Source organism: Cyphellophora attinorum (genome assembly GCF_001299255.1).
Source record: "Cyphellophora attinorum strain CBS 131958 chromosome Unknown Contig55, whole genome shotgun sequence".
NCBI classification, from domain to species: Eukaryota; Fungi; Ascomycota; class Eurotiomycetes; order Chaetothyriales; family Cyphellophoraceae; genus Cyphellophora; species Cyphellophora attinorum.
The window spans coordinates 1-21,684 of NW_017253283.1; the positions used below are offsets into that span (position 1 = coordinate 1).

Consider the following 21,684-nt stretch of genomic DNA (forward strand, 5'->3'; position numbering starts at 1 on the left):
CCTCCCCCACCCACCGTCCCCTTGGAGACATTGGAGAACAAGACGTTTTTGATATGGTCGACCCTCCGCTCATCTCCGCCAAGGTCTATGCACAACGATGTTGGAAGTCTCGAAGTCCGCAGTGCTCCATTGAGATCCACCCTGCAACGACCGACAGCCCGCCTTGGCAGGAGCGGCGTGCAATAGGCAGATACGGACTACCAAGTACCTGATTGAGTAATGGACACACGAGCGCCGTTCCGAGTCGTAAATTATCTATCTAAGTTATGTGAAGCCCAACAGAGCGTAGTCGTTGCCCAGGGAGGCCTTCATGCTACCAAGATGGTCAAGATGATGATCTCACCAGGAACGGTACCGCTTATCGCTTGCAATTCAGCAAGGAGAAGCCTGCCAAGGCGATGCGACAATGCTGTTCGTAGTTGGACGCTTGTAATACCCGACTCTCCGCAAAACGTCCGCATCCATCCCATCACCATCGTTATCATCGTCGTCATCATCGTCACCCATGTCGACCTCACTCTCTTCGTCACCACCCTCACTGATCTGCTGGATCCTATTCGCCGTGTGCAGTGGAAAGCCTATGCCGTTGCCTCCGAGAAGATAGCGAGAGATCTCGATGCTGAAAGGCCCCATCTCCTCCCAGACATTGACAGTCAGCTGTTTCGCCAACGCGTCGCAAACCTCGTACTCTTCAGTTGGGTGCAAGACGATGCTGCATTCGTCAAGACTCAGCTCATCGGCGAGCATCTCGATTGTTTCGAGCCACGCTTTGCCTGCTTCCGGCTTAGTTGACGTAGTCGTGGATTGGTTCCCGTCTGTTTGAGGTTGGGGAGGGCCCTGCGGTTGAGTTTGAGTTTGCACATTGGATTGAAGTTGAGATTGACCATTTGGTTGAGCTGAAGCAGGACCGGTTTGTGGAACACCGGAAGACGACGGGACTTCGTGGACTGGGGCGGCCTCTGAAGTATTCGCAACATGCGAAGCTGAGAGACTGGCGTCTTCAGTGTCGAGGAGTTCGGGAAGATCCTCATCGCCACCGTCGGACTCGTTCTCGGAGCCATCCACGGAGGGCTCTGGAGCTTCAGATTCAGTATGATTGTGGTGCGGGTGATGATGCCCTCTCGAAAGATCCAGTGGGGTTGGAACTGGCCCAAAGTGGATGTTGTCGAGTTTCAGAACCTTGAGAGAGCCTTTTACGGTCTTGACTAGGCGCGAGAGCTGCTGCGGCGATGCAGGCAAATTCCAGAGCGAGAGGTATTTGAGCTTTGGCCAAGGATTCGGCTTAAGTGGTGTAGCAGAAGTCCTGCGGTTGGACAAACCTGGACCTTGAGAAGTGCCTAGAAGCTGCGACATATCGATGGGCGGTATGGCGATTGGTGGCAGGGCATGCGCGGTAGTTGCTCCGTTCGCAGTCACAGTTTCCACGCCGGCAACGACTGCAGGTCCGAGTTGAACCGGCGGCATCGAGCCCAGCATTGATGCAGCGGAAGATGCAGCCGGTTGCGAGCTGGAACCGTTTGTTGGTGCGGGATTGTTGTTGCCAGGAGCTGTGCCGGCCAAGATGCCACCAAGCATCATGTTCAAAAACTGTGACATTTCTGGCGGGGGAATACCAAAATCGGCGTCGTCATCACCAGCATCGTCTTCTTCATCGACTTCGGGGTAGTCAGCCTCCTTGAAGAGCAGAAGTTTTGAGAGATCCCAGACGGAGTGGTCGCCGAGAAGCGCCTTCGGGGCTCCGATGCTCAACGACTCTAGCTGCGACATCTGTTGAATAGCGTTTCTGATACTGTCCAGCGGTGCATAGAACCCACGTCTGGATCGATAAGTGTTTCCACCGTGCACGAAGTCGATGTTGAGCTCCAGGACTTTCAAGGTTCGGAACAGAGGGAGGACTAGGCTCGAGGTCTTCGATTGAACACCTTCAAGCAGACTGGGTAGAGGTACAATGCCATCGCGTTTTTCGGTAGCTTTGGTATGATCCAGCTCATCGGGGCCGGGCAAGAAAAGCGATACTAGCCTGAAATTGTTCTTGCGAAGAGCCCGGAGCGCACCATTGATGATCTCGTGAGTGTGAGTGTCGTGGGAACAGGCGCTGTAAGAAGGCGGTAGGATCATGACGTGGAGACCGCGTGCAGCCGCACCTGGAGCACCGAAAGCACTCGTGAAGGTTCTCTGACGATTCGATCCACTAGTGATTGTCTTAGTGGTTGCGACTAACCCAGGCGGCGGATTGATGCCCGAGATTAGGTCAATGCTCTTTCTGGGCAAATTGTTTATGAGATATTGCTTGAAGTCATCCTGATACGGCTCCTTTGATGTCGTCCAGTATGACAACGTGCCCACATGCTTCAAATTGATGAACTTGCTTGTGACATACACGAGTTGGGCGTATACCTCGTCAGCCCTTGACATTCGGTCGGCGTATGAGAATCGAGCGTTGTATAGCGTGAAGCCAGCAATGAAATGACCTCGAGGTTTGCCGGTGAGATACTTGTGGTTCAGGTGCGCGGAGGAGTCGGTCTGGAGGACTTCGAGGAGATTAGCTGCGCATAGCGGACCGGTCTTTTGCTCTCCTAGCGCGAAGACCTTGGCGAAGTAGTTTGATGCTGCTACGGCGTAGGGTTCTACCATCTTCGGCATTGTTGTGGTGCAGTCAAGGTGAAGGACTTCAACGAATTTTGCAAGATGCTCGGTCCTCGCCAGCTTCCGCAAGTTCTTGACATTGAGGGGCTCCGGACTGAAGATCGCCGTGCGGAATAGATGAGGTGTAGCCTGGTCGATGATCAGTAATTCACTTGCTAGTAATGCGAAGGGCATACAAAGTCTCTCCATGCTTTGTTGACCAGCCGAGCATTCTTCAGCGCCTTTGGATCAAGCCACTCGATGACCTTGAGCCACACCTCGTTAGCGACAGGTTTCTTGTCTGGCATGGCGGATTGCGTTAAGGGATTGTTGTAACCATCTGTGTATGCAGAGATGTGCAACTTCTGAAGGTCGAGGATTGAGGAAGAAATGTGGGCGGTTGTCTGGTCGATATCTCTCGCAGCCTGATCTGACGCGTCTGAGTCATGGTCTCGGGCAAGAGATCCGTTTGCACTTGCGGAAGATGTATTGGCAGGTGAAGATCGAGATATGTCTTGGCAAATCGCAGTTGCCTGGTTTGCCTTGTGCGCCATTTCCCCAGATTGGACAGTACCTAGGTAGGGAGTGGTACGAGGGACGCATACATTGATCAGGCGCACGTCAAAATGTACGTCGGTATGAGTTCCCACGAAGGACGCCAGAAGTCGATCGAATGCAGACGAAGGGTGTAATGATTGGACGGTTCGCAACTCGACCGACGGATGTCGTTTGTGACACCTCAAAATTGACAGCCAAGATACGAGCGATTGCATCCCGACCAGGCTATTGTGCCAGGAGAGGTATGTAGAGAGCTCTTCAAAGGTCCATAGAATGCATAGTAGTTGTTCTGATCGTGGATTCGTCAGACTCTTTGGTCGAGCTTGCTCCGAGCGCTTTCGCTGTATCGATGACTCTATTCTCATTCTTTGCTCCCAGTCCGACCGTCAGTCGGCTGCAATCATGCCAATGCGGCTCTAGAAGTTCCTTTCGAGCCCATTAAACGCCAGCCTGGAATTCCGTCTTTCCATATGCAACTTCCGTGGGTATCGTATATCAATCATGAATGCTACAGCGCCAAAATATACAATTTCTCTTTTCAGACATCCATCGTCTCGTCCTCCGACGCATTGTTCAAGCTCAGATAAGCAGTCCAGGCGATACCGATAGTGCTCACGAAAGGAATCTGGAACTGTAGCGGCATCAATCGAAAGTTGATGACTTGCACTGCCGGCCAGAGAATGTAGTTCGCGCGTAGCGTCGGCAGGTAAATATCCTGCATCTTCTTGACCAGGTGTTTCTTGCCGCCGCCCTCCGCAACAGTCATGAAGGTGAAGAACCACGCTAGACTGCATGGAGCGAAAAGCAGCTGATCCATGGCTACGCGTTGCAGGGCTGGGATCGTGCCTCTTGCGGACGTGACAGGAAACCACTTGCTGAGTCGACCATACCACCAGAATTGGAGCGGGGTCATGAGGAAGCCATACGCCATGAAGCGGGTGAGGCGCTCAAAGTCAAAGGCGGGCGGGCCGGCGTACGTAGGAGAGAGAGCAGGAGAGAAGCGGGCGGGCTTCTCATTGAGGTCTTCGAGTTCGACGCCGGAGGAGATGAAGGAGCGGACGTCGTTATTCTGGTTCGTGGGTAGGGCAAGTTGCCTGGTCTTGTATGCGGCGATGAATTGTGCTGTTGAGTCGGCGATGCCACCTAAGAGCTTGGGGTATGTCAGTCGATTTGTTTCTTCCTGGAATCGCTGGGTCTGGCAGATCTTACGGCATTCGTTATCATGGTTGTTAGTAATGGTTTTTGGGCGTAGTAGGAGTTGAATTTGGCGATGAGGCGGGCGACCATGATGAACTCGATGAGGAGGACGAGGGTGTGTAACAATGGCTAAGGATAGAGGACGAGGATGTCAGCAGGATTGGTCGGTGGTCAGTCTGACCAGATTCAGATACGGGATATGCGTACAATTTTGCCGTAGATGTATCTATTGTTGATCCATTCCAACGTCTTTCGTCGAGAAGTGTCGAGTGGCATGACTGCGGTGCTCTTCTCGAGGAAGGAGCGTGGAAAAGCAAATCACCGATTAAAGATGCGATCACAGCCAGTGCTCAAAGGAACGGTGACGTGGTGGCGGACTCGGGGCACAGGCCCGACTTCCCTTTTTGTTGTTGGCCCTCCACGTGGACTCGACTATAGGATGCTGAATATAGACTAGAGATATAAACGTGGTTCGCTCCTTGAGGTCGTGGTGGTTTAGAGGGTGCTGTAGGTAGGCAACAAGCATTGATAGACGCAGTTCATCGTTCGAGAAGCATCATTGGGTCGAATTAAGGTCTCATGTTAGCGTCAGACCATGCGCTTTCCGCCCCGCCTCCAGGGCTGTCGCTTAAGTAAGGGTCAAACATGTGATTTCGAGGCATCGGAGCAGATCACTTAAACTACTTGACCCATCATGGCATCAAGCACGAACTGCTGTAATGGACATCTGTTCTCGTCATTCTTTCACGCGGTGCGTCGATCTGGGCCGCTAGATCAGTATATTGTGTCTCTACCGGGAGCGGTCTTGTTGCGCATTCTCTCCTCGGAATACCACCGACTCAGCAAGACCTGGTGGACAGACCAAGCACTGCTGCCATAGCTAAAGGAATGGAATTGTCAGTCTTCCCAGTCTCAGGCGTCGACAACCACGACCAAAAGCCGGGCCAGGGCTGCAAGTATGGGCATTTTCGTTCCGAGTTGCTCCTGCAGAGAAACCCGTGCCCCACGTTATGACATCCCACCTTCAAGGTTCAAGTTGAGCGCATCGCAACTGCTTGCTTCGTTTTTTGAGATATCCCAACAAGCTATTGACCTCTGCTTCTGTCCTTCACAGCTGCCTCTACTCTACTGTTTACCTAGACCTTGACCCCCATAGCGTGCACTGCTACAGATACAGATCGGTACTCCAGCCACGTCTTGACCACAGGACTATTACGCGAAGAACAGCCAGACACCGCAGCGTCCTGCTTCAAACTCGAACCCTCCTCAAGCATGTCCCTTTCCAACAAGCTCGGCATCTCCGATGTCGATGTCAAGGACAAGCGAGTACTCATCCGAGTGAGTACCCTCACAGTATGGGAGAACGGTAGCAGTGACTGACAGCTGCAGGTCGACTTCAACGTTCCTCTAGATTCAGACAAGAAGATCACCAACAACCAGCGCATAGTCGGAGCTCTCCCCACCATTAAATATGCCGTCGATCACGGTGCCAAAGCCGTCATCCTCATGTCACATCTTGGCCGACCTGACGGCAAAGCAAATCCCAAGTACAGCCTAAAGCCTGTCGTACCTGAGCTCGAGAAGCTACTGGGCAAGGATGTCATCTTCACCGACGACTGCGTTGGAAAAGAGGTCGAAGAGACGGTCAACAAGGCATCTGGTGGACAGGTCATCCTGCTCGAGAATCTGCGCTTCCATGCTGAGGAAGAAGGCTCAAGCAAAGATGCAGACGGCAAGAAGGTCAAGGCCGACAAGGACAAGGTTGCAGAGTTCCGAAAAGGCCTCACCGCGCTGGGAGATGTCTACGTCAACGATGCCTTTGGTACCGCCCACCGTGCCCACAGCTCCATGGTCGGCGTCGACCTGCCACAGAAGGCTGCTGGCTTCCTCATGAAGAAAGAACTCGACTACTTTGCGCAAGCACTCGAGGATCCCAAGCGACCATTCCTTGCCATCCTCGGCGGTGCCAAGGTCTCTGACAAGATCCAGCTCATCGACAACCTGTTGGACAAGGTCAACAGCCTCATCATCACCGGCGCGATGGCCTTCACCTTCAAGAAGACCCTAGAGAACGTCAAGATCGGCAACAGTCTCTTCGACGAACCAGGCAGCCAGAAGTGCGCCGAGATTCAAGAGAAAGCCAAAAAGAACAATGTCAAGATCATCCTACCCGTCGATTACGTCGCAGCCGAGAAGTTCGACAAGGACGCAAAGACTCAGAACGCCACTGACTCAGACGGCATCCCCGACGGCTGGATGGGCTTGGACGTCGGCGAGAAGAGTATCGAGCTCTACAAAGAGGCCATTGGTGAGGCGAAGACCATCCTCTGGAACGGCCCGCCCGGCGTCTTCGAGATGGAAAAGTTCGCAAACGGCACAAAGAAGACCATGGATGCTGCTGTGCAGGCTGCTGGTAATGGGAAGATCGTTATCATTGGAGGTGGCGATACTGCTACTGTGGCGGCCAAGTATGGTGTTGAGGATAAGCTGAGCCATGTCTCGACCGGTGGTGGTGCTAGTTTGGAGTTGCTGGAGGGCAAGGACTTGCCGGGCGTTTCTGCGCTGTCGAGCAAGTAGGTAGCTTTCACCTGTCCCAGGTACAGTAGCTAGGTTGACCAGCGTAGCGTGACTCTTTTCAAGAAAGCGCGGACGCCGAAGCGGGCTCGTCCATCATCGTTGTGATCAATATCTCTCGATATCACATATTTGTATGCCTCCATGTGCTCATTTGCCCTCCCCAGCAACCTTCTTCAGCTCCTCCCGTAAAAGCTTCCCAAATCCTTCCTCGTCGTTCCCGTCATCGTCGTCCCAGCTCTCCTCCATAGATGTGTGTTGCCGCCTGTTGTGGAAGTGGGGTTCTCGGTATCTTCTTGTGCCCAGTCTGTGATAATCATGTCAGCGAGCGTAGCGAGCTGGCGGCAGTGGTTTGGGGCATCCCAGTGGAGTGTGAAAGCGGGGAGGGGAGGCGTACCTTCAACGGGGAAATCCTCAAACTCGTCGTCTTCTTCTAGCGTCGCAGGGTTTGTGTTGGTTGTGGGTTTGGAGGTCTGTGCTGGGTCAGGCTCGTTTGTGGAGGTTGGTTGGAGTTTGGCTGTTGGGGCGGACGACATTGTGTTGTGCTGGTTGATGACGGGTGGTAGGCGGTAGATGATGGGTAGTTGGGCCGTGAGTGGTAGGTTGATGGCGACAGACGGTGTAGCAGCGGATCAGTGTGCGGAAGCGTGTGGGAAGTCGACGGGTACAACGGCGCGGAGGTACTAGATTTGTTCGAAGAGCAGGTGTTCTACGCGAAGATGTGATGGGTGTGCGAGGCGAGGCGGGATAGAAGTACGCAAGTTGAATTGATATTCCGCGATTTGGAGATAGGCTTCAATCAGACCGGTTGACCATCTTCTACACTTGAAACATTTTGACGCCATGGCACGATCGCATCCCGCTCCAATTTCGACGCTCAAGTGTGCATTAGTTCAGGCACCACTGCTGCACGATTCGCCCGTCAAACTGCTGCACTGCCCCAGCCATCAACACGGGAACTATGAGATATCATCCGGGCCCGAAAGCATTTGAAGATTTGCCTATGCTTTTTGCTATGACGATATTCTGATCCGTGGCACAACGATTGGTGCGGTGAGTACTACTGCAGCCGTTTCGAACACCCGCTCCGTGACGGGACTTGCTGGTACGCTTTCGTCTTGACTTCAAGTGGCCGTGCGAGTTCTACCCTCTACGCTGGTCCATGTCACTGTGATTCTTCACTCTTCAAGTGCAGGATCTTCGAATTCAAACGCATCTCGGAGAACACGTTCCGTCTTTCTGGTGCCTTCAGAACGTCACATCCGCCCCACGTGGGCGTTGCTTGAGGCACGCGGACAGAAGTACTGTCTGGCAGAGTCGTGGATTGGGTTTCAGCTGGGCATTGACCGCACAGCAAAGGGACCTCCTTGTACAATATTCGAGGTTTTTGGGCAGGGCTTTCGAGAGTAATTGTCAATTCCAGCGATAGAGCAGATCTGGAGCTTGATCAGCCTACACGATCTCGAAGATCACCGACTGACAATCTGACGCCACTCAAACACGACTCTTGAATCACATCCAGCAAAAGTAACATCAACAGATCCCCACCACCAACCCACCGCCCACCATGCACCGCGTCGGCCGCTGGCTCAACCGCGGCGCCTCCGCCAGCACGCAATCCCTCGACTCCCTCTCCGAATCCCACGCCATGGACACCGCCCTGCACGCCGTCGAGCTCATCATGGACGACGACATCGCCGGCGCCGAAGCCGGCGTCGCCAACGGCACCTCCGCTTTCCACAAGCTCGCCCGCGGCACCCTCGCCTTCATGCGCGCCGCTTTGGGATTTGAGCAGGACATCATGAAGCAAGCCGCCGACGAGCTGTACGAGGCCGAGTCGGCCGCCTCCGCTAATTACTATAAGGCGCAGCATGATGCGAAGGCGTTCCAGAGCGGGATTTATGAGAAAGGCAGCGAGTTTAGTCTATGCCAGGCTGAGGCGCAGATTATGAGTGCGATTGTGAGTGTGTTGAATGAGAACCTGACGGAGAGTTTGAAGGGGTTTTATAAGTTGAGGAAGGCGTATATGACGTTGGAGGGGTTGACGGCGATGGAGAGGGAGTTTATGAAGGTGCAGGGGGTTAGGAGTTTAGCGGCGAGTCGGCAGACGAGTCGGCAGGGGAGTCGGGAGAGTTTGAACTCGCAGGGAGGAGCGACTGGGACGGGTGCGCTGCAGGAGAAGGGGACGCCGCTGACGGCCGCGGTGAGACCGAAGAATGTGCCGTGGGCGAGCCGAAGCAGGCGAGCAATTTGAGGCATGCCGAGGTGGTCAGTCCGTTTCGGGAAGATGAAGACGATGACGGCGACGAGTTCTTCGATGCGGAAGACGCAAACGATGCCGAGCGAGAACGGAAAGTGCTGGAGTCATACACGGGGAAGCTGGCCCCCAGTGATCCCAATGCACCCATTCACCCACCGTCACGGAGAGACAGCCATCTCGAGCAGGACCTTGAAGGTCTCTCCGTCAACGACTCCAAATCATCCAACACCACATCCACCCAGCCGACACTCGTCGCCAACGCATCCACAGCCGCTATTCCAGGCATGATAACCCTCGATCCGGGTTCCGAAGTCTTCAGCAACTCCCTCGACATCTTCATCCACAGCGGCACCAACCTCATGTTCGGCATCCTCAATCTTATGATCTCAGCAGTCCCGCCGGCCTTCAGCCGCGTGCTTTCCATCATCGGCTTCCGCGGCGATCGCGAACGGGGCCTGCGTATGTTGTGGCAGGCGAGTAAGTTTGCTAATGTCAATGGCGGTATGGCGGTATGTTGCTCCCCCGTAGCTAATTCTATCCATGCAATCCAAAAGAAACCCATTCCTCCCAGTGTGCTCCGAGCGCGTCTTTCGAATCAAGAGAGTCGGTACAATCTTGCCAAACCTCAAGTGGCATACAAGGCTATCTATCCCAGAACAACGCTAACCAAGATCTCTACAGGGCTTCGTCCTCTTCGGCTTCTACAACGGCCTCGTCGGCTTCTGCGACATCATACCCGACGGCGACCCCTCCGACCCCGACGACATGCTCGGCTACCCCGCGGCCCGCCTCAAGACTCTGCTTGCAGAGATGCGCAGCCGCTACACGAAATCCTACCTCTGGCTGATCGAAGAAGCACGCATGGCCGCTGCCGAGAAGGACCTCGATCGCGGGTTAGAGCTGTTGGACGCGAAGGGAGGAAAGTCGAAACTCAAACAGCTGGAGGCGCTGCATGTGTTTGAGAGGAGCTTGGAAGCAATGTACGCGCACCGCTACGAGCTCTGCGCGACCAGCTTCATTGAGTGCGCCGACCTCAACAAGTGGAGTCAGGCGCTGTATTACTTTATTGCTGGGGCGGCGCACGTAAGTTTGTATCGACAAGCACTAAGAGCCGGCGACAAGGAAGCGGCAAAGAAGCATAAGGGTCTGGCGGCGGAGTATTTCGAGACGGCGCCGACGAAGGTTGGGAAGAAGAAAATGTTGGGGAGGCAGTTGCCGTTCGAGGTCTTCGTGATTCGGAAGCTGGCGAAGTGGGAAGAACGAGCTAAACACCTGAACATTGACTATGTTGACGCCGTCGGCGTCTCGCCTCTGGAAGAAATGATCTACCTCTGGGGCGGCTATAAGAAGATGCCGCGGCGCGAACTCGAGGCGTCACTCCTAAACCTGGGATGGTCGGAGGAGCAGCCGGGATGGAAGCAGGAGGAGAATGACGAGAAGGGAATCTTGCATCTCCTCAGAGCAGTCATTCTTCGGAACCTGAGACGGCACGATGAGTCGATGGCGCTCCTCAAAAGGGAGTTGATCGACAGACCGGACGGGTTTCTGAAGGGCCACAACAAGGATGATTGGCCGCAGCCGGCGGCGTATTATGAGATGGGGGTGAACTGTTGGACTATGCGGAGTGGGTTCCAGAGGTTGAATGGGAGGACTGTTGACGGTCCGGATGAGAAAGAAGTCGAGGTGAATCTGGACCACGACATACCGCTGGTAGAGGAGGCGAAGAAGTTTGTGGAGAGGGCACGGACGTGGGAGAAGTATGAGTTGGACGCGAGGATGGGGATGAAGGTTACGGCGGCGGTGGGGGCAATCAAGTGGTGGGAGCAGAAGTATTTGACTGCGAGGTAGGGGGTTGGGATGAGATGGTGGGGAGGTTGAGAGCGAGCGCGAGCGAGGTGCCTGATGTATGAAGTGGGGCACAGATCAAGGACGCAATGGCAGCAAGGAAACGACATGGTATCTGTGGTCGTGCCCTCCATAACCCAAAACCGACGCCAAGCAGCAGTCGCACCAGGCGGAGACCCCTTTGCAGCATGCGTTGGATTTGCGCGGCCAAGTGCGACCGGAGGCATCGACACAAAGCAATGGCTTGGCAGGATCTAGGCAAAGTTCTTCTGCCCTCTCGATCACTATCCTCGATCCGAGATGCTGCATGAGGCCACAGAAGCCACCTCACGCGTCAAAATCTCCAGCTCCTTCCAACCCACTGTAAAACCTGGAAGATGGCATGTCGTTATCGAGCTCTGTTTCCTTTCTCAACCAATTCTTCTTCCAGACCGACCGGATTCAGGGTGAGAGCAGTATCAGCAGGAATCAGCTACCGGGCGGCCTCTGCCGTCAATGCATGGAAACAGGTACAAAACAACTTCGAATTTCACATGCTCTTTGGGGCATTCGAGCATAACTCATTCTTGCGCGCACATGCCGCGAAAGTCGAGGCAACTCCATCGCGGGTTACCGAACAAGCCAAAGCGAGAAAAAAGCTAGCTTTACCCACGCTTTCCTGTCCGTCACAGCGCGATGCCTTCCAGCAGAAGAAGCTTGCACAGATGCCGAAGCCGCCGTCGTGCTCGTTGCCGAGCCGGTCTTCTGCGACTCCGTGAATGGCGTCGCAACAATGTCGCCACCAGTCTGCAGCGCCGAAACCCCATTTCCTAGAGGTTGATTCCCTGCGGTCGACGAAGCACTGGAAGCAGACAACGACGACCTCGTGATGCTAGCAGTACTTGAGAAGTCTAACGTCGAGTACCCTTTGATCGGAGTCGGTAGAACGGGATCAACTTGGCTGGGCTCTGACCAGCAGTCGAAACCGGAATAGATGCCTGTTGTGTACTTCCGACAATAAGGATACGCCGCTGATGTGCTATGTGGACACTTGAGTCATGATCGAACAGATGAACGGCGAGTTGGCGCAGACTTACCACCAAGCATTCATTGTATTGGACTGGCACCCAGCACCGCACGCTCCGAAAGCGGCAGAGTCGATGCAGCTCGTGATCATGTTACAGCCTACCAGCGATACGCCTTGCGTACCTGTGCAGCAGCCGAATGCTGAGTACACGCTGTTGAACCCGCAGAAGGCGTCGCTGCGGCACGTTAATGGGTTCGCTGTGGGACTAGTCAGCCTTGCAACTCATGGCAAAGAAGAGAGATGGGCGTACAGCCGTTGCCTGCAACATAGCCACAAAGGGACGTTGCATCGCTGTCTTGTCGTCGAAGCAGGTCGGGGTTGTATAGAGGTGCTGCGGTTGTCGCTGGCGTCGCTTGTGCGATCGCGACTCCGCCATTGGCTGTCTGCGTGGGAAAGTCGAGGGCGTCTGCTGCACTGTGTAGCAGAACTCCTGCGGCAACGAGAACCAGCAGCATTGTGCAGACCATGGGCCCGGTGCAATATGCTCTCAGGAAAGCTTTTTCAATTGTTCCTATGTTTCTACGAAATCAAGTCGCACCACGGCATGCACACGTCCACATGTCCGTTCGGAACTCCCTCTGCTGTCTTCAGCCGCATGAACAAACATAGCACCCTCAGACTCATTTCCTGGACGTTCTGCCCGGATCTCGACCGAACCTCGTATTCAGAGTATTCTGGCCTCTGCCACTTTGGGGGAAAGTGACACTTCGGGGGTTTCTGCCCAATCACAATCCTGGCTTCAGCCGCCTGGTTCGATAAAGCAAACGCCTCGTCCCACGCCAATGAATTAATTTTTCTCGAAAGGGGCACAGGTTGTGTATGTCGTATGATCCTAGCAGACCCTGTAGCAAAGGTACCTTCAACGAGTCGACGATGTCTCTCTTTTCAAAACTCCAGGATCGAAGCTCTCCAGCTTCCCATGACTGTCGGAATAGTAGGCAAGCGCGAGGGGAGTACCGACACAAGAACAAAAATGCCAACCCCGAACCCATGGACCCCCGGCGCCTTCGCACGCATGCCATGGCTGCCCGTTACCGGCTTCTTCGTCTCCCTCATCGGCCTCGCCGCCTCGACAGCGATACTTGTATACAGCGACGGTAAGCCCATCGCAGACTGGCCCTTCCAACCACCCACCTACCTCGCCATCGCCACGGTTATCACCAATATCTGCTTGTTCTATGTCCTCAAAGAAGGCGCGAACATCTCCTGGTGGCATACGGCCACGCGGAGTACGACAATTGGGGACTTACACCGCAACTACTTATTCGGAAGCAGTTTTCAGGACGCGGTTTTGTCCGGTCGACACATCAATTTTGTTGCCTTGAGCTGCATCATTGCCACGATTGCGCAGGTCAACAGTCCACTCCTGCAGCGCGCCTCAAGGGCTGTTGTCGAGCCGCTATTCTCACAAGCGACTGTCCAGCTCCGACTGATTAACATTGTACCGGATACATACTTCACGGGATATGTTTCTGGGCGCGGGTATGATGCATCGCTGTATTCGGCGGATTTCGCCAACGTGGCGTCCGACTTCAACAACAACGCAACCATCGATGCGCCCAACACTGGATGTAGGGGCACTTGTGCTACCTCCGTGGAAGGACTGGGCTTTGCACTTACCTGCTCGTCGTACTCGTTACCCTTCAATCTGATTCCCCAGACCGACAGCAGCGGCTCCATCGAACTCGGCAATGGCACAGCTGTCGATGGCATCGACGTCTTTGAATCCCACTTTGGATGGTCTGTGATAGCGCCATCAAACTTTTCGATCGGCATCGCACACAAATCAACTCCTGACTGCTCGGGCGAACTACTCATCTCGAACTGTACCCTCCGGACAGCCAAAGTGCGCTATCCCGTGATCATAGACGGTAACAGCTCAACAATAGCCCTGGACCCACACACAGACATCTTCGCGGACCAAGTGTTAGAGCCCTACATCCTCACCTCTACGCCTCGCCAGGGCGCCAACCTCTTCAGCGGCGTCTGGCTCGGGCTACAGAACAAGTTCTCCTCCTCGGCACACCTCCGCTTCGTCGGCGCCGTCGGGTACGAGTTCACGAGCAGGGGCAACCTCGCGACCCAGTACGCTGTTGTGAACGGAAGTAGAAGCGATAGCCAGGCGATCGGCAGCAGCTGCGACTTGTACTTCCGCGACCCCATGACCGAGCTGCTTGCTGGGGCGCGCAATCTGATGTTTCGGCTGAGTGTGGCGGCCGCGAATGAAAGCACACCGCTGCAGACCCTGAGCGCGACGGATACGCAGGCGAGGGCGGTGTTTAGGACGCAGTATGCGTATCTAGGTGGAGCTCTGGCGATTACGCTCATAGCGCTTCTTATGGCAGTCGCGCTGTTCAAAGGTTATTCTGAGCTCGGACGAAAGATGACGATGAGTCCCATCGAGATTGCGAAAGCATTCGATGCTGCGATACTCAGGGGTGTGGATAGTAACGCTCGTGTTGATTCCATTGTCAAGCAGGCTGGTCGCAAGGGTGTTCGATATGGCGTGGCGACCGGTGGCTACCAGGGCGGCGAATTTGGTACAACCACTTACCACGAGACCGGCGATGACACCCACGAATTGTCAGCAAGTCGGCATAATGCAGCCGCTGCGAAGGAGCCTTTCGTCCGATCTGACGGTAGCCTGAATTCCTCCACAGCCGCAAGCGAGCTCAAACTGCACATGGGTGCCAGTGACAGCATGCGGGCGCCGCGGAAGGGAGAAAGGTTTGGCGGATGACCTCGTCTGATTCTTCGCAGGAATAGCGTTCGGGTGATCATGCGCTCACTTGCTGCCACGTCTCAAGACAGACCAGCACATGTGAAAATCACGATGATCTCGATCAGCCCCAAAATTTGTTCAAACACTGTACAGTCTGCCCATGTGTACCAAGGACAAACGTCCTGTACTGAAACGTCATTGGCTCGGAGTCATCCGAGGTTGCCAAGATTCAGAGTATATTCCTCCTGCTCCACGCTCCCTCTCAAGCACGTCTTCTCAAAGACACTTGGTTACAACATGTCCTTCATCGTCCTGCGGCGATTGCCATGAAACAGAGGCATCGGGTCTTTCACGATGTTCATCATTCGTGATCTGAAGACACGCTATCCCCATCCCTGCTTGTTGCATTTGCGATGGTCTTCCTCCACAACCACCTTGTCACAAGGGTTGGGGTGATGGACACGTGGCACGAAGATGAGTCGCGATCTGGTAAGCTGAGGCGAACAGACTCGAAGCTGGGGTACTTTGCGACAACACTGCTCAGCGCTGGGGCCTTTGCTGGCGTATTCTTCTTCTAAATTATGGCAGGCCAGTTGTCGCAATGAATTCTCCTCCGCGATCTCTTCCTGCTGCTTGGTAGCAGTAAGTTGTCGCAAAAGAGCGACTGATCTCCTGCTGATCTGACCACCTCGAGGTGTGCCGGAGGCTTATCAGACATCTTCGTACACTCCTCCTCACGAATATCGGGGCTCGACAACAACAAGTGAAGCCCTGGGCGCGCATCGCAGAGATTTTGAGCCCAGAACAAGATGGTGCGCCTACCAGTCGCCACGGCTCTGGTGAGTGCTGCCACAGCCGGCGCGCTTACGCTTCCCGCCCAAACAGCCACCAGCGCTGTCGCTGCCGCACAAGCGACGCCGGAAACCACTGCAGCGCCTGAGGTGGACCTGGCTCTGTTCCAGACAGGGGACTACCTTGGACCAGTCTGTGGCTATGTGACCGGCAGATCAGGTGTGCCCAGTCTCATGACCTCCAATGTAAACACTGGCTGACCGACTTCACAGGAGGTAATTCATCAATCGTATGGTATTCAGGTTATTTTTCATCAGTTGTATGCTCAAGCGCCTATTGCGGCCACCAAGACGAATACTCGGTCCTCGCTTGCTGCGACACACTGCGAAGCGATGGTGGCTTGATAGGCTGCAACGTTCATACCAGCTGTGTAGACCCTGACAACATGGGTGATTGCAAAGGAGCGTGCCTGACCGACAAGTACATCCGCCATTGGTGAGTGCGAGATTTGAATTCCGAGTCTACGAATCCATAGCTGACAATATGTTGCGCAGCACAGACGGCATACAGACGTACTGTAAGAAGTATACAACGGGAGTGTATTCAGGATTTGGGTGCGACCTTGACCCGAGTATAACGGAAACGCTCGTGCAAGACCCGCCCACGCCTAAGCTGATCACGACGACTACGGGCTCGAGCACTGCGGTGATTATCATCACGACGACGTCTTCCACAACCACGACGCCTGAAAGCGCACGCACTCCGATCCGGCTTCCGACGACAACCTCGTCCAGTACATCGTCGAGTACCTCCTCCACCACATCGTCGAGCACCTCCTCCACCACATCGTCAAGTACCTCCTCCACCACATCTTCCAGTGCAACGCAGACTACGTCTTCCACTAGGTCGTCAACCACCTCCTTGACTGCGTCCTCAACTACCACCTCCACGACCTCGTCGACTAAATCGACATGTAACTGCATGCCGAAAATGCCGCCCACAACGTTCGGGAACAACCCGAAGGGGGTGGCAAAGACTTCCGGACCCGAGCATAGTCTCACGCGTATCGTTGTGGAGCCACCATCCAGATCGATTCGTTCATCAACTGCCGAGATTCACTCGTGGGACGCGGCCTCGTGGGCAACGGCCTCGTGGTTACAGATAAGAGGCGATGATGTCGTGACGCCATCTTCGGAGTCTTCAATGACGCAGTCTTCAACGACCCAGTCTTCAACGACCGAATTTTCAACGCTTGGAACTTCAACATCCGAAACTTCAACGTCAGAGTCTCCAACAGCCGAGTCCTCAACAATCCAATCTTTAACGTCTGAGCCAGCAACCACTAAGCCAGCAACCACTGAGCCAGCAACGACTGAGCCAGCAACGACTGAGCCAGCAACCACTGAGCCAGCAACTACTGAGCCAGCAACCACTCAGCCAGCAACCACTGAGCCAGGAACCACTGAGCCAGGAACCACTGAGCCAACAACTACTGAGCCAGCGACGACTGTGGTAGCTTCAGCGACTAAGGAATGTTCCCACAAGTATTTCAGGGACATTTTCTGCCCGGGAGCCCCGTCACTGTATTAATGGGAAGGCTTGATCTAGACTAAAGTGTCTGGGCGTGGCTTTTGCAAGGAGTTCCGGCGATGGCGTGGGGCGGCTGGCACCGTTCGGCGAAAGGGTTCCAGCTATTCAGTTGACGGCTAGAGGTCATTCGACTAGGGCTGGGTGTATAATATTACATAATGGGTAGAATATCCGATGCGTGGCCTGCAGCGCGTCTAAGTGAGGCTCACAGCCAGTTTTGTATGGTCTCACATCGAGCAAGCCTTTTTTCGGAGGCTAGTCATGTGCTATCTTCCAACATGCCTCGACTTACCGACACCAACAATTCACGCTTCCATGACTCGAGTCATTGACAGCGACACTCAGACTCACCCTCACAGTCCACAAGTCCTCCTTACATGCCTCCGCTCCAACTCCCCAACGGTCACAACCCCCTTGACCCTCGCCCCTAAATACTCCCTCAATCTTACCCTCAACAGCCAACTAGCACTACAACTCCAAGCATGACAGAAACTGTTATTCCTCACATCCCCATACGGACTCCGCCGCGGATCCTTCTCATCAAAACACTCCCAGAACGTGTCTGCGCCAGCAATGACCATGCCGCCCCAGTAGCGTTTGAGTATGGAGATTGCTTCGTCGTAGAGATGGACGGTGGCGAGCGCGTCGATGAGGTGATGGTAGAGGTATGGGGTTAGTGGGTGGATGGTGTCGGGGTGGTGGAGGGCGGAGAGGAGGGCCTGGCGGCAGGTTTGCGGGGGCAGGGCGCCGGCGAGGGTGAGCCAGGCTGCGGACGCGAGAGAGATTTGGGCGTTGGGGCCGGAGGTTATGGTGTTGGTGGATGGGTCGAGGAAGGTTTTGGCGGCGGCGGTGGTCATGAGGTTGATGGTGTCGATGTATGGCAAGGGATCGATGGAGAGAAGGCGGGCTAGTTGGTTGACGTGCTTGAGGCAATAGAGCAGTAAGCCGTGCATGCCGGCGGATTTGTCGAGGTTGTCTGCCCAATCGAGAAATTTCCAGGATTTGCTTCGGGAGGTGTCGAAGACATGAGTGGTGGGGTCCAGGTGGGCGAGTGCGCCGGACAGGGAGCCCTGGATGGTTGGCCATAAGGTTTTGCCGGTGGCGATGTCGCCTGAGGTTCGACATAGTCGTGCACGATGACGCCGAAGAGTGCATCGTAGTCCACGATGTAATCCGTTGCTGGTGTCAGTTTCGGCTTTTCGAACAGACATGCTGGTAAGGAGCCATCTTCGCGGGGCAGTGCTGCAAACATAAATAGACAACGTTTGGCGAGGTTGAAGTCCTTGATGGTATGATAGCTTGTTAGGGCTTGTAGCCGCAGGTCTCCGATCCACATGCGTCGATCGCGTCTCGGGCCGTCCTCGAAGACGGTCTGCATGCAGTCACGCAATGTCAGAACTGATATCTCGTCGATGGTCTCGAGGAGGGTGTCGTTCTCTCCAAAGCTGTATAGCTCGAGCTGTGAATCGGAGGGCACCGCGCTGACGGATGTAACGATGAAGTTGGAGAATGCGACTTTGTACTTTGGTGATGTGTCGATGATTTGCACTCGTAGGTACCGGAAAGACTGGCGGCGTGGTATTGTGACGTCCTCTGGCATGAAATCGATGTTTATGGTCTCGTCGGGGAGCCAGCTAGTGCTGATCCAGGTCTCTATATCGTCCATCCGCTCGGTGACGTCGAATGGAGACTCTCCAAATGTGAGGTGCAAACGGCATGGCGCATCGATGTTGAGGCCCTCGGCATCGAGATGGAAGGCGACATGGCCCACGAGGTGCAGGCCAAAGTCGAGCACGAACTCGTCGCCTCTGCCCCAGGTCAGGTCTCTGAGCTGCCCGATGCCGCCCGAGGCTTGGGGGTGATGCCGAAGAATGATGATTGGTCCTTCTCGAATCGTACCAGACGTTTCGGTGAGTGAGTCGCGCGTGACAGATCTGGTAGTAAGTCCTGAGCGATGGCGGCGAACTCATGGTTGTATTTCGTTGGTGGAACGTATTCGATTTTCTGGTCTTCGGGGACTTCGACCATTGTTGAGAGTTGCGGTGATGCTCTTCAGACTCTCAGGCGCTGTTCTCAGGAACTTCCTGGGTTTCTCGAGCCGGCAGGATATGTGCGTGGCGGACAGAGTCCCCTTCGTGTCCATGACTTCGGTGCATTGCCAATTGCCTGAGGCGGCTGGTCTATCCGCCTGTGGATATGCTCAGACGCCATGCTTGTATGGACAGGACCGACCACTTGGGCTTCATTACGCAGTACGGAGTACAGCCGCTCGGTGGTAGATACAGCGAAGCTGACCAGGTCAATGATGAGCGAACAATTGCCGATACGCATATCACCTCGGCAAATACCTGATTCGCTTGCCAAGCACGGCGCAACTTTAGTCTAGACGTCGACGACCCCGTGCGATCTTCGTGTCTGATTCAAATATTGTTCCCCACCTTCTGCTCGGCGAGAGCCTTAGTCGCCTCGAAAAGTGCTGGCCTCGCTCGAAGATAGTCCGGGGAACGAATGCGGAAAACATGCGGAGCTGCGAGGCCGCATATAGATATGCACAACTCCTCCTACATCACTTCCATGCCTGCTGAATGGCACCTGCGTCACTCACCTTGAACCTGCGCCTTCCTTGACAATCCATCAACTGTCCGTCATGGGTCGTCTTCGGACTGCGGGCTCCGCAGTCTTCCTCGCCATCGGTGGCTTGCTGTTCGGCTATGACTCCGGCATCATCGCCAGCACTATTGCCCAGCCATACTTTGTCGAATACATGGGAGAACCATCCGAGTCCGAACGAGGTGGCATCGTTTCGTCTTTCACAGGTGGAGCCATTCTGGGTGCGTTGTCGGTGTCGTATCTGGCCGACAAGCTCGGCCGCAAGAAAAGTGTCTTCGTCGGTGCAGTCATCTCCTGCTTCGGGTGTGCCCTCCAGGGCGGCGCTGTCAATATTCCCATGATCATCGCTGGGCGCTTCATAGCCGGTGTGGCGGTTGGTCTACTATCCGCGATCGTCCCCATGTACTGCTCCGAGATCGCCGTCTCGGAGGATCGCGGCAAGCTGTCTGGTCTCCTGCAATTCATGCTGTCATGGGGCTTCTTCATCGCCCAGTGGCTGGGCTATGGATGCTTCCAGGTCGACAGCCCATTTCAATGGCGTTTCCCGCTGTCCTTCCAAGTCGTGCCCGGGCTCATTATGGCAGTGGGGATCTGGTTCTTGAAGGAGAGCCCACGCTGGCTCGTCGAGCAGGATCGCCTGGAAGAAGCTCGGAGTGTGCTTGCATCACTACACGGCACCGGGTCCAACCAAGAATTCCTTGACCTCGAGTTCCGCGAGATCCGCGATACCATCGTTGCCGAGAAAGCGGTTGCTGTCAAGAGCTGGAAAGAAATGGTATCACGTCAGAGCTGGAGAAAGCGCTTGTTCCTGGGGATGGGTATTCAAGCATTTGGTCAACTTTCTGGAATCAATGTGATGTAAGTCCCTTCCAGCTGGAAACGCGAGCAATGCAAGCTAACGAATCTGTAGAAACTACTACGGCCCACAAATCTACGCACTCCTGGGCATCGATACCGGCACTTCCCTCAAGATCATCGGCATTTCTGGTTCTCTCTCCATCGTCTATTGCGTCATAGGTCTCTACCTGCTTGACAAGATCGGTCGCATCAAGCCTCTCGTCGTGTCTGCCATCGGATTGGCGCTGGCACTACTAGTTAACTCGATCCTGTCCAAGTATTATGTCGTCAGTGACAACCCAGACCCTAACAACAATGCCCTACGTGCCATGGTTGCGATGAACTTCGTCTTCAGCTTGTTCTTCACAATGATAGGGATCATCTCGTGGGTCTATCCTGCAGAAGTAAGTACACGTATCTGCCACTCTCTCGCCATAACGAACTAACATTGTTTTGCTAGATCTTTCCGGCGGAAATTCGTGCTCGAGGCAACTCTCTGTCCACCTTTACGAACTGGTCACTAAATCTGATCTTCGCCCAATGCGCGCCTATCGCTTTGGCTGACATGGGCTTCAAGTTCTTCTACTTCTTCTTCGCCTGGAATCTGATTGCAGCCGTCTGCTACATTGTCTTCTTCCCAGAGACAAAAGGGAAGACGCTAGAACAAATGGACCAGTTGTTCGGAGATCAGATCGTGCCCCATGCGTTGCAAGATAAGGATGCTGCGGAGGTCGCAATGTCGGAGAAGTTTAGGACGCATGATGATAGTGTGATTACTCATGCTGAGGATGTGTAGGTAGATAGAGCAAACGATAGAAGAAGATTGCCCTCCGCTCCACATGCCTGTGGTCTTCTCCCGTAACGAACTCGGAAGCTCTGCTTGCGCCTACAAACATACGCCCTGAAGCGTCGAGAGGCTGCGTTCGGGGCCATCAATAGCGGGGAGCGAAGCCCGAGAGCATAGCCAGCCGCAATGAGGCTCCTTGAGACAGGCTAGGGACGATAGTT

The 21,684-nt window shown here is 54.6% G+C and overlaps 9 protein-coding genes across 9 annotated transcripts; 5 read left to right on the forward strand and 4 right to left on the reverse strand.

Moving 5' to 3' along the window:
• Positions 1 to 518: 518 nt before the first annotated feature.
• AB675_4908 (uncharacterized protein) lies at positions 519 to 2,933 on the reverse strand (the record flags this gene model as incomplete). The annotated part of the gene is made up of 2 exons (XM_018145078.1): positions 519 to 2,775; positions 2,823 to 2,933. Coding segments are annotated over 2 exons (2,368 nt in total), but the record flags the coding sequence as incomplete, so codon positions are not given.
• A 788-nt stretch (positions 2,934 to 3,721) lies between these two features.
• On the reverse strand, positions 3,722 to 4,656 carry AB675_4909 (Protein sym1; the record flags this gene model as incomplete). The annotated part of the gene is made up of 3 exons (XM_018145079.1): positions 3,722 to 4,333; positions 4,393 to 4,509; positions 4,588 to 4,656. 3 exons carry the CDS (start codon positions 4,654 to 4,656, stop codon positions 3,722 to 3,724), a joined length of 798 nt encoding a protein of 265 aa, XP_017994553.1.
• Positions 4,657 to 5,652: 996 nt separating this feature from the next.
• Positions 5,653 to 6,957, forward strand: AB675_4910 (Phosphoglycerate kinase; the record flags this gene model as incomplete). Its single annotated transcript, XM_018145081.1, has 2 exons — positions 5,653 to 5,718; positions 5,770 to 6,957. The coding sequence occupies 2 exons, from the start codon at positions 5,653 to 5,655 to the stop codon at positions 6,955 to 6,957; spliced, it is 1,254 nt and encodes a 417-aa protein (XP_017994576.1).
• Positions 6,958 to 7,130: 173 nt separating this feature from the next.
• Positions 7,131 to 7,490, reverse strand: AB675_4911 (uncharacterized protein; the record flags this gene model as incomplete). The annotated part of the gene is made up of 1 exon (XM_018145082.1): positions 7,131 to 7,490. One exon carries the CDS (start codon positions 7,488 to 7,490, stop codon positions 7,131 to 7,133), a length of 360 nt encoding a protein of 119 aa, XP_017994562.1.
• A 1,031-nt stretch (positions 7,491 to 8,521) lies between these two features.
• On the forward strand, positions 8,522 to 11,062 carry AB675_4912 (Mitochondrial outer membrane protein iml2; the record flags this gene model as incomplete). The annotated part of the gene is made up of 3 exons (XM_018145083.1): positions 8,522 to 9,172; positions 9,220 to 9,723; positions 9,896 to 11,062. 3 exons carry the CDS (start codon positions 8,522 to 8,524, stop codon positions 11,060 to 11,062), a joined length of 2,322 nt encoding a protein of 773 aa, XP_017994560.1.
• A 2,036-nt stretch (positions 11,063 to 13,098) lies between these two features.
• Positions 13,099 to 14,865, forward strand: AB675_4913 (uncharacterized protein; the record flags this gene model as incomplete). Its single annotated transcript, XM_018145084.1, has 1 exon — positions 13,099 to 14,865. One exon carries the CDS (start codon positions 13,099 to 13,101, stop codon positions 14,863 to 14,865), a length of 1,767 nt encoding a protein of 588 aa, XP_017994556.1.
• A 791-nt stretch (positions 14,866 to 15,656) lies between these two features.
• Positions 15,657 to 16,043, forward strand: AB675_4914 (uncharacterized protein; the record flags this gene model as incomplete). The annotated part of the gene is made up of 2 exons (XM_018145085.1): positions 15,657 to 15,884; positions 15,912 to 16,043. 2 exons carry the CDS (start codon positions 15,657 to 15,659, stop codon positions 16,041 to 16,043), a joined length of 360 nt encoding a protein of 119 aa, XP_017994585.1.
• A 117-nt stretch (positions 16,044 to 16,160) lies between these two features.
• Positions 16,161 to 19,257, reverse strand: AB675_4915 (uncharacterized protein; the record flags this gene model as incomplete). Its single annotated transcript, XM_018145086.1, has 5 exons — positions 16,161 to 16,744; positions 16,799 to 17,053; positions 17,750 to 18,299; positions 18,353 to 19,163; positions 19,196 to 19,257. 5 exons carry the CDS (start codon positions 19,255 to 19,257, stop codon positions 16,161 to 16,163), a joined length of 2,262 nt encoding a protein of 753 aa, XP_017994563.1.
• Positions 19,258 to 19,876: 619 nt separating this feature from the next.
• AB675_4916 (High-affinity glucose transporter) lies at positions 19,877 to 21,472 on the forward strand (the record flags this gene model as incomplete). The annotated part of the gene is made up of 3 exons (XM_018145087.1): positions 19,877 to 20,697; positions 20,750 to 21,080; positions 21,137 to 21,472. The coding sequence occupies 3 exons, from the start codon at positions 19,877 to 19,879 to the stop codon at positions 21,470 to 21,472; spliced, it is 1,488 nt and encodes a 495-aa protein (XP_017994567.1).
• Between the last annotated feature and the right edge of the window lie 212 nt (positions 21,473 to 21,684).